General features: G+C 46.7%; 1 protein-coding gene across 1 annotated transcript in view; it reads right to left on the bottom strand.

Annotated features, from left to right (window-relative positions):
- scn5lab (sodium channel, voltage gated, type V-like, alpha b) overlaps positions 1-14,270 on the bottom strand; it is a 672,977-nt gene that overhangs the window by 304,555 nt on the left and 354,152 nt on the right. Inside the window, exon 4 of the mRNA XM_059971792.1 lies at positions 12,420-12,538. Within this exon, the coding sequence (XP_059827775.1) occupies positions 12,420-12,538 (119 nt within the window). The remainder of the gene's footprint in view (positions 1-12,419; positions 12,539-14,270) is intronic.

Genomic DNA, 14,270 nt, shown 5'->3' with positions numbered 1-14,270 from the left:
GCTAAAGGTTCCAAGATAATGTTTGCCATCTCATACAACTCCACTTTTCTTGGACCGTCAATAGTTCCAATGCAACCAAGAAGCACCCACAGTCACGGAAGCAGGCCCTTCAGTCCATCTAGTCAATGCTGGATTATTTATCTGCCTACTCCCAGCAACCTGCACAATTTGTTGTCTTTGCACTCTGGTTGTTTGTCCTTCCTGTTGGGTACAGTCTTTCATTGATTCCATTGTGCTTCTTGTTTCTACCTGAATGCCTGTAGGAAAATGAATCTCAGGGGTGTGTATGGTGATATATCCATACTTTGACAATCAGTTCATTTTGAACTTTGAACAAGCATAATCAAGGTAAAAAAGAATACAAGGAATTTCCTTTAGCACAGAGATGAGGAGGAATTCCTTTAGCCGGAGGACAGTGAATCTGTGGAATTCATTGCCACAAACGGCTGTGGAGGCCAAGTCATTGTGTATATTTAAAGCAGAGGTTGACAGTTACTGATTAATATGAGTCACAGGTTACCGGGAGAAGGCAGGAGAATGGATTAAGAGGGATATTAAATCTACCACAATGGAATGGCGAGACAGACAATGGGCTGAATGGCCTAATTCTGCTCCTATATCTAATGGTTTTATGGGCAAAAATCTAAAAGCCCCCGGGGAAAATCAAACATCGGATCTAGGCTGCTGAGCGATTGATTATAATACTGGTTTCAAGTCGGTTGGTGGGGTGGGTAAGTAACTAACCCCCCAGTCTCACACGAGTGAGGGTCGAGGGTCAGGGGGTGGGGGGGATAACCTACTCAGCCCTCCATACTAACTGCATTCACGAATGTCACACAGGGGAGGGTCAAGGGTCAGGGTGTCGGGGTAACCTACCCATACTAACTGAAACCACCAGTCTCACACACGTGAGGGTCGGGGTGGGGGGTGTAATCTACTCACCCCCCCGGTACTGTGTTCACTAGTGTCACACAGGTGAGAGTCGAGGGTCAGGGGTGGGGGGGTAACCTACTTACCCCTCCATACTAACTGCATTCATGAATGTCACACAGGGGAGGGCAGCCCCACAGGCATGAAGCTGTTTGAAATTGTGTTGTCCAATTAAAATACTCCAATGGTTAATAGGAGAGAGACAGAGTCAACTTTAAGCATTATTTTACAGGAAAAGGCCTGGGGATCCACTCTCTGTAGGAGTGTTCAGTTTTTAACACTTTCCTCTCAACACAGTACAGGCCCTTCAGCCCACAATGTTGTGCTGACCTCTTAACCTACTCCAAGGTCAATCTAACTCTTCCCTCCCACATAACCCTCCTTTTTTCCCTCATCCATTTGGCTATCTTAAATGCCCCAAACTGTCTGCCTCCACCACCTCCCCAGGCAGAATGTTCCAGGTACTCAGCACTCCCTGAGTAATGAAATTACCTCTGTCATTCCCTCCGTACTTTCCTCCAAACAGAGTAAAATGTACAAGATAATGAGAGGCATTGATCGTGTGGATAGTCAGAGGCTTTTCCCCAGGGCTGGAATGGCTAACACGAGAGAGCACAATTTTAAGGTGCTTGGAAGTAGGTGCAGAGAAGATGTCAGGGTTAAGTTTTTTTACACAGACAGTGGTAAGAGCGTGGAATGAGCTGCTGGTGATGGTGGTGGAGGTGGATACGATAGGGTCTTTTAAAAGACTTTTGGATAGGTACATGGAGCTTAGAAAATTAGCGGGCTATAGGTAAGCCTAGGTAGTTCTAAGTTAGAGACATGTTTGGCACAGCTTTGTGGGCCAAAGGGCCTGTATTGTGCTGTAGGTTTTCTATGTTTTTTGCTATGTAAAATTATGCCTCCTCAGAGAATTTGTATATCCCATGAAAGACAAGGTTCACCAATCTATTCTGGGATCACCTCTTTAAACATTTCTCTGAGTCACAGAGAAAAGCAACACAGAGACAGGCCCTTTGGTCCATCTTATTAATGCTGACCAAGGTGCCCACCTACACCCATTTGTCTGTGTTTGGCGCCTTCCCCCTCCATACACTTATTCACATGTATTTTAAATGTCATTATTGTACTTGCCTCAACCATTTCAAAAATCCAAGGTGCAGAGGAACTTGGGAGTCCTTGTGCAGGATTCCCCAAAGGTTAATTTGCAGTTTGAGTCGGTGGTGAGGAATGCAAATGCAACGTTCATTTCAAGAGGACTAGAATATAAAAGTAAGGATGTAATGTTGAGGCTTTCTAATACTCACTTGCAGTACTGTGAGCAGTTTTGGACACTTTATCTAAAAAAGAGGATATGCTACCATTGGAGAGGGTTCAAAAGAGGTTCACAAAATGATTCCAGGATTGAAAGACTTATTATATGAGGAGCATTTGATGGCTCTGGCTTAAATTCAGAAGAATGAGGGGGAATCTCATTGAAACCTATTGAATGTAGAAAGGCCTCAGTAGGGTAGATGTGGAGTAGATATTTTTATAGTGGGAGATTCTGGTACCGAAGTGCACGACCTCGGCATAGAAGGACATTTAGTACAGAGATGAGGAGGAACTTATTTAGCCAGAGAGTGGTGAATCTGTGGAATATGTTGTCACAGAGAGCTGTGGATGCCAGGTCACTGTGTGTATTTAAAGTGGAGGCTGACAGAGTCTTGTTTCGCCAGGGCGTGAAAGGTTACAGAGAGAATGAATTATCCATGAAAAAATGGCCGAGCAGAATTCGATGGGCTGAATGGCCTAACTTTGCTCCAATGTCTCCTGGTGTCATCTCCTCTGGCGGTTTGTTCTGTATACGCTCCACCCTCTCATGAAATGTTATCCCAACGCCTGTCCAAATGGAGATGAGTCTCACAGAGGAGGTGAGGTTGTACAGCACAGCGGTGCAGTCATTAAAGCTGCTGGCTTCAATTCCTGACCTCAGCTGCTGTATGCTTAGCGTCTGCCTGTTCTCCCTGTGACTCCGTGGCTTTCCCTTTGGTACTGCTGTGTCCTCCAACATCCCTGGGATGGTAGGATAATTAGAACATAGAACTGCACAGCACAGTTGGTGCACGTTGCTGCACTTTTAACCTAACCCTTCCCTCCCACACAGAACAAAAAATATATATTTCTTTTGTCAATGTGCCCATCTAAAAATCTTTTAAATGTCCTTAATGTATCAGATGCAGCCACTGTCCCTGGCAGTGCATTCCATGCCTCCACCACTCTCTCTGTAAAAAGTTCACACACCTTTCCGGAATGAACTCCGTCTGCCATAAACGGTTGCTGTAAACTGCCCCTCCTGCAGGTAAGTGGTAAACTCTGGAGGGAATTGATAGAGAGAACAATGGGATTTACCACAGGATTGGTGTACGTGGGTGCCTAACGGTTGGCTCGGCAGTTCAACGGGTATGCTTCTGTGTTGGATGACTCCATGAATAACTCCTCTACTTTGGGCAGTGGATCTGTGGAGGTCAAGGAATTAGGTATATGATTGTTACAAGTGTGAGGTATTGCACTTTGGAAGGAAAAACCAAGGTAGAACACACAAGGGAAATGGTAGGGCACTGAGGAATGCAGTAGAACAGAGGGATCTGGGAGTACAGATACAAAATTCCCTACAAGTGGCATCACAGGTAGATAGGGTAGTAAAGAGAGCTTTTGGTACATTGGCCTTTATAAATCTAAGTATTGAGTATAAGAGTTGGAATGTTATGGTGAGTTTATATAAGACATTGGTGAGGCCGAATTTGGAGTATTGAGTGCAGTTTTGGTCACCGAGTTACAGGAAGGATATTAATAAGGTTGAAAAGAGTGCAGAGAAGGTTTACAAGGATGTTGCTGGGACTTGAGAAACTGAGTTACAGAGAAAGGTTGAATAGGTTAGGACTTTATTCCCTGGAGCGTAGAAGAATGAGGGGAGAGTTGATAGAGGTGTATAAAATTATGATGGGTATAGATAGAGTGAATGCAAGCAGGCTTTTTCCACTGAGGCTAGGGGAGAAAAAAACTGGAGGACATGGGTTACGGGTGAAGGGGGAAAAGTTTAAAGGGAACATGGGGAGGGACTTCTTCACACAGAGAGTGGTGGGAGTGTGGAATGAGCTGCCAGATGAAGTGGTGAATGCGGGCTCACTTTTAACATTTAAGAAAAACTTGGACAGGCACATGGATGAGAGGGGTATGGAGGGATATGGGCCAGGTGCAGGTCAGTGGGACTAGGCAGAAAAATGGTTTGCCACAGCCAAGAAGGGCCAAAAGGCCTGTTTCTGTGCTGTAATGTTCTATGGGTCTATGGTTAGTCAGGGTGTCAAAAGTTACAGAGAGGTCAGCAGAGTGGGGCTGAGAGGGATAATAAATTAGCCATGATGGAATGGTGAATCAGACTCGATGGGCCAAATGGCCTAATTCTGCTCCTTACAGTGTTCCGGAGGAACCAGGCTGAGGTGCTGACAAAGGTGAGACGATAAAGGGTTGGAGGTCTGCTGTCTTGGCACCCGAGGGAGAGGATCCCCCCCCTCCCCAAGCTGAGCCAGGCTGTGTTAGAGCTGTTCCCTGTGCTCAGAGGCACCCAGCCGGTGACTGACAACCACTTCACATAACATGGAAACTCATGACGGCCACAAGGTGAAACGTGATTTAGTGAAGCCAGCGAGGCGTCAAAACTGGCTCTGGCTCCACAGACACATGCTTGCCGCGTCACTGGGAAAACCTAGCTCCCACCCCACCGCTCACCACATTCCTGCCAACTCTTTCTCACTCCCGCTGGCAGAAAATTGAATTCTGGTCCAAGCTAAAATGGGCGATGGGCAGCTAATATATCTGTTCTTAATGTACAAGACCTCCTCCTCATTGGAATAATGAACATTTAACTCAAGAAGATATAAAGGTTATGGGGGGGGGGGGGGGTTTAGGTTGAATGGCGAAATATCAGACCATAAGACACAAGAGCAGAATTAGGCCATTCAGCCCATCGAAACTGCTCCACCATTCCTACTTTGGGCAGCGGATCTGTGGAATTCTTTACCACAGTTGGCTGTGGAGGCCAAGTCATGGGGTATATTTAAAGCAGAGGTTGATTAGTCAGGGTATCAAAGGTTATGGAGAGAAGTCAGCAGAATGGGGTTGAGAGGGATAATAAATCAGCCATGAATCAGACCTGGTTGAGAGGGTTGTGAATCTAGTCAGCTCCATCTTGGGTACTAGCCTGCAAAGTACCCAGGACAATTTTCAGGGAGCGGTGTGTCAGAAAGGCAGCGTCCATTATTAAGGACCTCCGGCACCCAGGGCATGCCCTTTTCTCACTGTTACCATCAGGTAGGAGGTACAGAAGCCTGAAGGCACACACTCAGCGATTCAGGAACAGCTTCCTCCCCTCTGTCATCCGATTCCTAAATGTCCCTTGGACACTACCTCACTTTTTTTACATACAGTATTTCTGTTTTTTTGCACATTTTAATCTATTCAATATTCATATATTGTAATTGTTTTACTTATTTATTATTTTTATTTCCTTTATTATTTTTTTCTATAGTGCTTTGAACTGCTGCTGCTAAGTTAATAAATATCCCGTCACGTTGCCGGTGATAATAAACCTGATTCTGATTCAGATTCATGACTGATTTATTATCCCTTTCAACCCCATTCTCCTGCCTTCTCCCCATAACCTTTGACACCCTTTCTAATCAAAAACCTATCAACCTCTGCTTTAGATACACCCAATGGTCTGGCTTCATAGCAATGAATTCCACAGGTTCACTGCCCTTTGGCTAAAGAGACATGGATAGAGTTGGTAGTGAAAATCTTTATTCCCAAAGTAGGGGTGAGAAAAACAAGAGGGCAGAAGCTTCAGTTAAGGGGGGGGGCAGTTTTCAAAAGGGGAACTGAAGTGGCACAGAGAGTGGTCGAAATCTGTAACGTGCTACCAGAGGAGGGGCTGGGATTAAATATACTAAAGCGGTACTTGGATAGACCCTTACATTGGCAAGGCATGGAGCAGGGGTCCCCAGCCTGGGGTCCATGGGCCCCTTGGTTAGTAGTAGGGCTCCATGGCATAACAAAGGTTGGCAACCTCTGGCACAGAGGGACACAGTGTTTATGCAGGTCATTGGGATTGATAAAGGTCAGCATGGACATGGGTGGACCGAAGGGCCTGTTTCGGTGCTGTACAATTCTATGGCTCAAAAATATGAACAGGACCTAGGCCATTTGGCCCATCTAGCCTGCTCTATCAATCAATGTGAACATAACCAGTCATCTATGTTACACCATAGTTCCTCTCTCTCCCACTACCCCTTGATATTCAGAAACCTAAGTATCTTTTTTCCTTAAGCATATTCAGCAAAAGGAATTGGAATTTCTAGTAAGATAGGAAAGACTTATACCGCAAGATCTTTCGGCCCATTACATTAGTACTGTTCAATCATGACTAATTTCCTATAACCGTTCTCCTACCTTCCCCCTGTTACCCTCACCCACACAACCCCCCATCCTCACCAACCTGAACCACTCAATCTCTGCCTTAAATACACACAATGACTTGAGTCCCATGGACCTAATACAAGGTGATTCAACAATAATTAACGAAGAGAGTTTTTTAAAATTAGTTTGTTAATCTTTGACCAATTTTATGACAGCATTGATACAAAATGAGCACCTTTATTTTAAGCTAATTATGGCCTGTGTGGGTTTCCCAGTGCTCTGGTTTCTCCCCACCTTCCGAAGACCTATGGGTTTGAAGGTTGGTTGCCCACGTGGGTATAGTTGGATGGGGCGGGCTCGGTGGCCTGCTGCCATTCTGTATCTCTACATAAAGAAAGAAATGGAGGTGTACAGGATGAGTAAAGGCTTAGGTCATGTGGGCAGCCAGAGACGTCTTCCCTGGGCGGGAAAGGCAAACTTTTAAGAAGATTGGAGGAAAGTATGGGGTGGGTTGTCAGAGTTAAATTTTTTACCCAGAGAGTGGTGGGTGCATAGGACACCATACCACGGTTAGTGTTAGAGACAAATACATAAGGGACACTTCAGATTGACACATGGATGACAGAAAAATGGAGGGCTATGTAGGAGGGAAGGTTTAGATTGATCTTAGAGTAGGTTAAAACATCAGCACAATATTGTGAGCTGAAGGGCCTGTACTGTGCTGTAATGTTCCATTACAACTTTAACAGAATGGCATGGTAGCGTAGTGGTTAGCACAACACTTTACAGTACCAGCAACTGGGGTTCAATTCCCGTCGCTGCTTGTAAGGAGTTTGTACGTTCTCCCTGTGACCGTGTGGGTTCCCTCCTGGTGCTCTGGTTTCCTCCCACAGTCCAACAATGTACCGTTTGGTAGGTTAATTGGTCATTGCAAATTTTCCCGTAATTTTAATCTCAGATTAAAATCGGGAGATTGCTGGACGGTGTGGCTCGAAGGGCTGGAACATTCTCAATAAATAAGTAAAACGATGGACTGAGTAATCCTGAATTTGTATCACACTCCCAGAGTCTTCTCAAATCCAAAGTGACAGCAGGCAATGCTCTGCAGGCTAATTCAAAACTACGAATCCAAGGTCAAGCCAGGACATTGTACTGACAATCCATAATTAGAAAATATTGAGTAATTCTGGATATCCATCACTGTACTGAATGTAACCAGTTTCTCCTGACTCATTCTGTCAGCCCTTCAGAGCTACTCTACCTCCCCTACTCTTCTCGGATCTCATTTCTGCACATTGAACAAATGTGCCTTCTGACAAACCACCTCCCACCCTCGATTGAAGACATCTCTCCCAGGAACAAAAAGTGCGGTCTCACCGGTTGTGATGAGATACATTAGGGACGTTTAAGAATCTCTTCGGTAGGCGCATGGATGGGTGACAGTAAAATGGAAGGTGATGTAGAAGGGCATGGTTAGATTGATATTAGAATAAGTTAATGCGTCTGCTGTGGGGCCTGTACCGTGCTGTTGTGTTCCATGACAGTTTCATCTACTTCTTGGTTCACACGAGAGATATGGGTGCTGCTGACAACGCTGGCATTTCTTCCCCATACCTAGACCCCAGGAGACAGTTGAGGGCCACCGACGTGGGGTAATCTAGAGTCACGGACTGGGTCTGGACAACAGATCTCCTCCCTTTAAAGGATATTAGTGAACCACGTGGGTTTTTGCAACAATCTGGTCATTTCTGACAAAGATCTTTTTTAATTCCAGCTTTTAATGCGGAGTCGTTTTCCCAGGGTTGGGGACTCAAGAACTAGAGGGCACAGGTTGAAGGTGAGAGACGAGAGGTTTAACCCGAGGTGGTCAGTAAATGGAATGAGATGCCAGAGGATGTAGTTGAGGCAGATATATTAACAACATTCAAAAAGCATCTGAACAAGGAATTGGAATAGTTAATCCACTTTCTTCTGGTGAGAACAATCCTATCTCAGATCAATGCTTCTAAAAGCTTTCTCACCACTGACCAGCCTGAAACTGCAGAACTTATCCCTACTCCCCTCTTTGAGAAGGTAGTGCATCTGCTAACTTGTTTCTAGGCATTTCATGACCATAATTAAACTTCCCCTCAGTCTCTGTATTTGCAGAAGAAATAGCACCAGCCTGGGTATTTTCTCCTCACAGGGAAGCAACCTCACAAAAGGTGCACCAGACCCTTCCTAATGACATCACTTCCTGTAGTATGATGGCCAGGGCTTAAATAGTAGAGAGGTTGTGATCTGTACTACCTACTTGATTTTAAGATCAACTGCTCTGTGTCGATGAGGCTCAGACACCGCTGGCATTGGCGAGAGAATGCCATTGATAACATGGCACTGTACAGGCCCTTCGGCCCACAATGTTGTGCTGGCCTTGTAACCTACTCCAAGATCAATCTAACCCTTCCCTCCCACATAGCCCTCCATTTTAATTTCAACCACTTGCCTATCTTAAACGTCCCTAATGTACCTTCCTCTTCCAGCATTCCCCAGCAGTGCATTCCACACACCCAACACTCTCTGTGTAAAACACCTACCTCTGACATCCCCCCATACTTTCCTCCAATCACCTTTAAGCTATGCCTTCCCATATTAGCCATTGCCACTATGAGATAAAGGAGCTGGCTGTTCATTTTATCTATGCCTCTTATCACCTTACGTCTACTTGTGCCCAAGAAAACAATAATTGACACATTAAGTGTCAAGGCATTGGCAGCAACCTGCCGAGTCAGAGTAAAGCCAGCACAAGCTGGAACCCTTGCTCCACAACGTTCAGCCACTCGTATTTCCAGCCTTTTAGCGTACACACAGGGAGCAAATACCCAAGATAAACTCTTCATCTCATGTTCGCGACATTGATTGCTTATTTATTTACACCATTCTTTCTTCTTTTTGTATTTATCTTCTGTACTCTGGCTGAAAGCCGTAGTTGGGCAGTCATTTGTTGACTCTATTATAGTTACCATTATGTAGATCTGTTGAGCATGTCCCACAAGAAAGTGAATCTCAGGGTTGTATATGGTACCATACATGTACTTTGATAATAAAATTTGCTTTCAACTGTGACAGTGAGATGGGTGATGCTCGTGGGTGGACTCTGGGAATGTCAACACAATGGAGGCCAAACACCCTCCGTCTCTTTGACCTGCAGTACAGGAGGAATGCGATTGCTTTGGAGAGAGTGCACAAGTGGGATAATGGGAGTGTTTCATTTGTCAGCATGTACTAGGTATGCACCGTAAGGAATTAGGAGCACAGTAGCGCGGCGGTTTTAGGGCAACGCTATTACAGCTTGGGGCTCTCAGAGGTCGGAGTTCAATTCCAACGCCATTCTGCTAGGAGTCTCTCTATGTCCTCACCATGGAATGCATTAGTTTTCTCCAGGTGCTCCAGTTTCCTCCCACAGTCCAAAAGACCCACCAGGTGGGTTAAATCACAGTCCAAAAGACCCACCAGGTGGGTTAAACCACAGTCCAAAAGACCCAACAGGTGGGTTAAATCACAGTCCAAAAGACCCCCCAGGTGGGTTAAACCACAGTCCAAAAGACCCCCCAGGTGGGTTAAATCACAGTCCAAAAGACCCCCCAGGTAGGTTATACCACAGTCCGAAAGACCCACCAGGTGGGTTAAATCACAGTCCAAAAGACCCCCCAGGTGGGTTAAACCACAGTCTGAAAGACCCACCAGGTGGGTTAAATCACAGTCCAAAAGACCCCCCAGGTAGGTTATATACCACAGTCCGAAAGACCCACCAGGTGGGTTAAATCACAGTCCAAAAGACCCCCCAGGTGGGTTAAACCACAGTCCAAAAGACCCACTAGGTAGGTTAAATCACAGTCCAAAAGACCCACTAGGTAGGTTAAATCACAGTCCAAAAGACCCCCCAGGTGGGTTATACCACAGTCCGAAAGACCCACCAGGTGGTTTATACCACAGTCCAAAAGACCCCCCAGGTGGGTTAAATCACAGTCCAGAAGACCCCCCAGGTGGGTTATACCACAGTCTGAAAGACCCACCAGGTGGGTTATACCACAGTCCAAAAGACCCCCCAGGTGGGTTAAATCACAGTCCAAAAGACCCACCAGGTGGGTTAAATCACAGTCCAAAAGACCCCCCAGGTAGGTTATACCACAGTCCGAAAGACCCACCAGGTGAGTTATACCACAGTCCAAAAGACCCCCCAGGTGGGTTAAATCACAGTCCAAAAGAACCCCCAGATAAGTTATACCACAGTCCAAAACCCCCCCAGGTGGGTTAAATCACAGCCCAAAAGCCCCCCAGGTGAGTTAAATGGTCATTGTACACTGAGCCGTGATTAGGTTAGGTTCAATTGGGTTTGCTGGAGCAGTGGGGCTCTGGATAAGTACACATTTAGGAAAGGCTTCAAGTCTATGGACCAAAGGTGGGTGGATACGACCAGCTCACTAGGCAGCAGAGTCAGCATGGATGAGTGGGGCCGAAGGGCCTGTGTTGCTGCTGTCGGACTCTATATTGAGTTTGCTTTAGAACACAAGACCAGGCCCTTTGAGGTTGTTCTACCATTCGATCACAGCTGATTTATCATCTCCCTCAACCCCAACCTCCTACCTTCTCCTTTTCCTGATTTCCTTGGAGTGCAGGAGACTGGAGGTTCCTGATTGAGAACTACAAAAGTCTGAGTGACAAAGGAATCTAAACTCAGAGGGTGGCACTTAAGGTAAGAAGAGGTGGTCTGGAGAGGATTGAGCTTGTGCCTCGTGATTTCATTTCCAGTCTACTTACCCACACACTGATTCACTGAACATAGAAAGGTACAGCACAGCAACACATACCCCCTTCCATCAATCATTTCTTCACTAATAGAGCCATAGAACAGTACAGCACAGGAACATCTAGTCCATGACAAAACATTTAAACTGCCTAGTGCCATCGACCTACACTTGGACCATAGCCCTCCAAATCCTTTTATCCATGTTCCTATCTAAACTTCATTAAACCAGTCCCACCTGCCTGAACGTGGTCCATATCCCTGCTATGGCTGCCTGTACACTTATTTGTCTAAATGCATCTGGAACGTTCCCATCATTTCTCCTTCCACTACCTCCCCTGGCAGTGCTGGAAATCTCGAGCAACACACACAAAGTGCTGGGGGAGCTCAGCAGGTCAGGCAGGATCTGTGGAGGGGAATAAACAGTCAACGAGATGTTACATGAGGACTCATCAGAGTCCTGTTAAAGGATCACAACCTGAAATGCCAACTGTTTATTCCCCTCCATGGATGCTGCCCGACCTGCCGAGTTCGTCCAGCATTTTGTGTGTGTTTTCTTACTAATCTTCCGTAAACTTTCCCCCCTCTCACCTTAAAGTATTTGACGCTTTCACTCTGGGGAAATGGTGTCTCTCTACCCTCTCTAAGCCCCTTGTTATTTTATAGACCCTCAGGTGGACATCGGAGCTCTGTGTTTGCTCTGGGAACTTTACCACTTAGACTGGATGGTGATGAGTAGATCTGTCTCTACCAAAGGAGGTGTAAGTTGCTCCTTCCCTTTGCTACCCTGCAGGTCACCCTTGGGCAAGGTGTAGCACCTGCTTACCCCCCCCCCCCCACCGCCAATCAGGGTCACGTGAAGCCATGGGAGCCCGTGGTGGATGGTCGTACGAGCAGATCACAAGCCCTGGTTATGTGACCACTGATGCCAGGCAGACAATCTCTGAAGAGTATTGGTAATGGCTGGGGTCCGTCCTGTAAAGACACTGCCCAGAAGGCAGCAATGGCAAACCCCTTCTGCAGAAAAATTTGCCAGGAGCAATCACAGTTATGGAAAGACCATGATCGCCCATGACATATGACATGACAAACAACGAACAAACAAACCGCTTGGATTATCATGTGCTGATGTCAAACAGTTCAAATGTCTGTGAGTGCATCCCCACCTCACCACAATCATCACCATAAGAACCACAGGGGGTGGGCGACTGCAGGATGAGCCCCACCCTGTCCACCAGTGAAAGGATATGAATGTACTAAAACTTTAATAGCTATTCTTCTAACATGATGAAAAGGAGTCAGTAGGTACAACGCAGGGCTGGCACTAAATCGGAAAATGGTCTTCCCTTTGTTCAGTACTATAAATGTCTGAAAGAGACAGATATTCAGGTAAACAAGTAACAATGCAATTATCACACAGCATACAATAGCATATCAAGACATTTAAATACCCCCACCCTCATGGTATGTGAACATGAGAGATAACTCTCCCATATAGCGGGGCACTTCCTTGCACTCTGTGACACTATCAGCACTCTTTGACACTCTCTGGCACTGTGTGACACTCTCTGGCACTGTGTGACATTCTCTGGCACTGTGTGACACTCTCTGGCACTGTGACACTCTCTGGCACTGAGACACTCTCTGGCACTGTGACACTCTCTGGCACTGTGTGACACTCTCCGGCACTGTGACACTCTCTGACACTGTGACACTCTCTGGCACTGTGACACTCTCTGACACTGTGACATTCTCTGGCACTGTGTGACACTCTCTGGCACTGTGCAATACTCGCTAGTACTGAGCAACACTCTCTGGCACTGTGCGACTCTCTCTAGCACTGTGTGACACTCTCTAGCACTGTGCAGCACTCTCTGGCACTGTGTGACACTCTCTGGCACTGTGTGACACTCTCTAGCACTGTGCAGCACTCTCTGGCACTGTGTGACACTCTCTGGCACTGTGCAGCACTCTCTGGCACTGTGTGACACTCTCTGGCACTGTGTGACACTCTCTGGCACTGTGTGACACTCTCTGGCACTGTGCAATACTCGCTAGTACTGAGCAACACTCTCTGGCACTGTGCGACTCTCTCTAGCACTGTGTGACACTCTCTAGCACTGTGCAGCACTCTCTGGCACTGTGTGACACTCTCTGGCACTGTGTGACACTCTCTGGCACTGTGTGACACTCTCTAGCACTGTGCAGCACTCTCTGGCACTGTGTGACACTCTCTGGCACTGTGCAGCACTCTCTGGCACTGTGTGACACTCTCTGGCACTGTGTGACACTCTCTGGCACTGTGTGACACTCTCTGGCACTGTGTGACACTCTCTGGCACTGTGTGACACTCTCTGGCACTGTGTGACACTCTCTGGCACTGTGTGACACTCTCTGGCACTGTGTGACACTCTCTGGCACTGTGTGACACTCTCTGGCACTGTGACACTCTCTGACACTGTGACATTCTCTGGCACTGTGTGACACTCTCTGACACTGTGACATTCTCTGGCACTGTGTGACATTCTCTGACACTGTGACACTCTCTGGCACTGTGACACTCTCTGACACTGTGACATTCTCTGGCACTGTGTGACACTCTCTGGCACTGTGACACTCTCTGACACTGTGACATTCTCTGGCACTGTGTGACACTCTCTGACACTGTGACATTCTCTGGCACTGTGTGACACTCTCTGGCACTGTGACACTTTCTGGCACTGTGTGACATTCTCTGGCACTGTGTGACATTCTCTGACACTGAGACACTCTCTGGCACTGTGACACTTTCTGGCACTGTGTGACACTCTCTGGCACTGTGACACTCTCTGACACTGTGACATTCTCTGGCACTGTGACACTCTCTGACACTGTGACATTCTCTGGCACTGTGTGACACTCTCTGGCACTGTGACACTCTCTGACACTGTGACACTCTCTGGCACTGTGACACTCTCTGACACTGTGACATTCTCTGGCACTGTGTGACACTCTCTGGCACTGTGTGACATTCTCTGGCACTGTGTGACACTCTCTGGCACTGTGACACTCTCTGGCACTGTGACACTCTCTGGCACTGTGACACTCTCTGGCACTGTGA

The sequence above is a fragment of the Hypanus sabinus genome, chromosome 6 (assembly GCF_030144855.1).
Source record: "Hypanus sabinus isolate sHypSab1 chromosome 6, sHypSab1.hap1, whole genome shotgun sequence".
Lineage (NCBI taxonomy): Eukaryota > Metazoa > Chordata > Chondrichthyes > Myliobatiformes > Dasyatidae > Hypanus > Hypanus sabinus.
The sequence above is the reverse complement of the archived record's forward strand: the minus strand, read 5'-3'. Positions and strand labels throughout refer to the sequence as shown.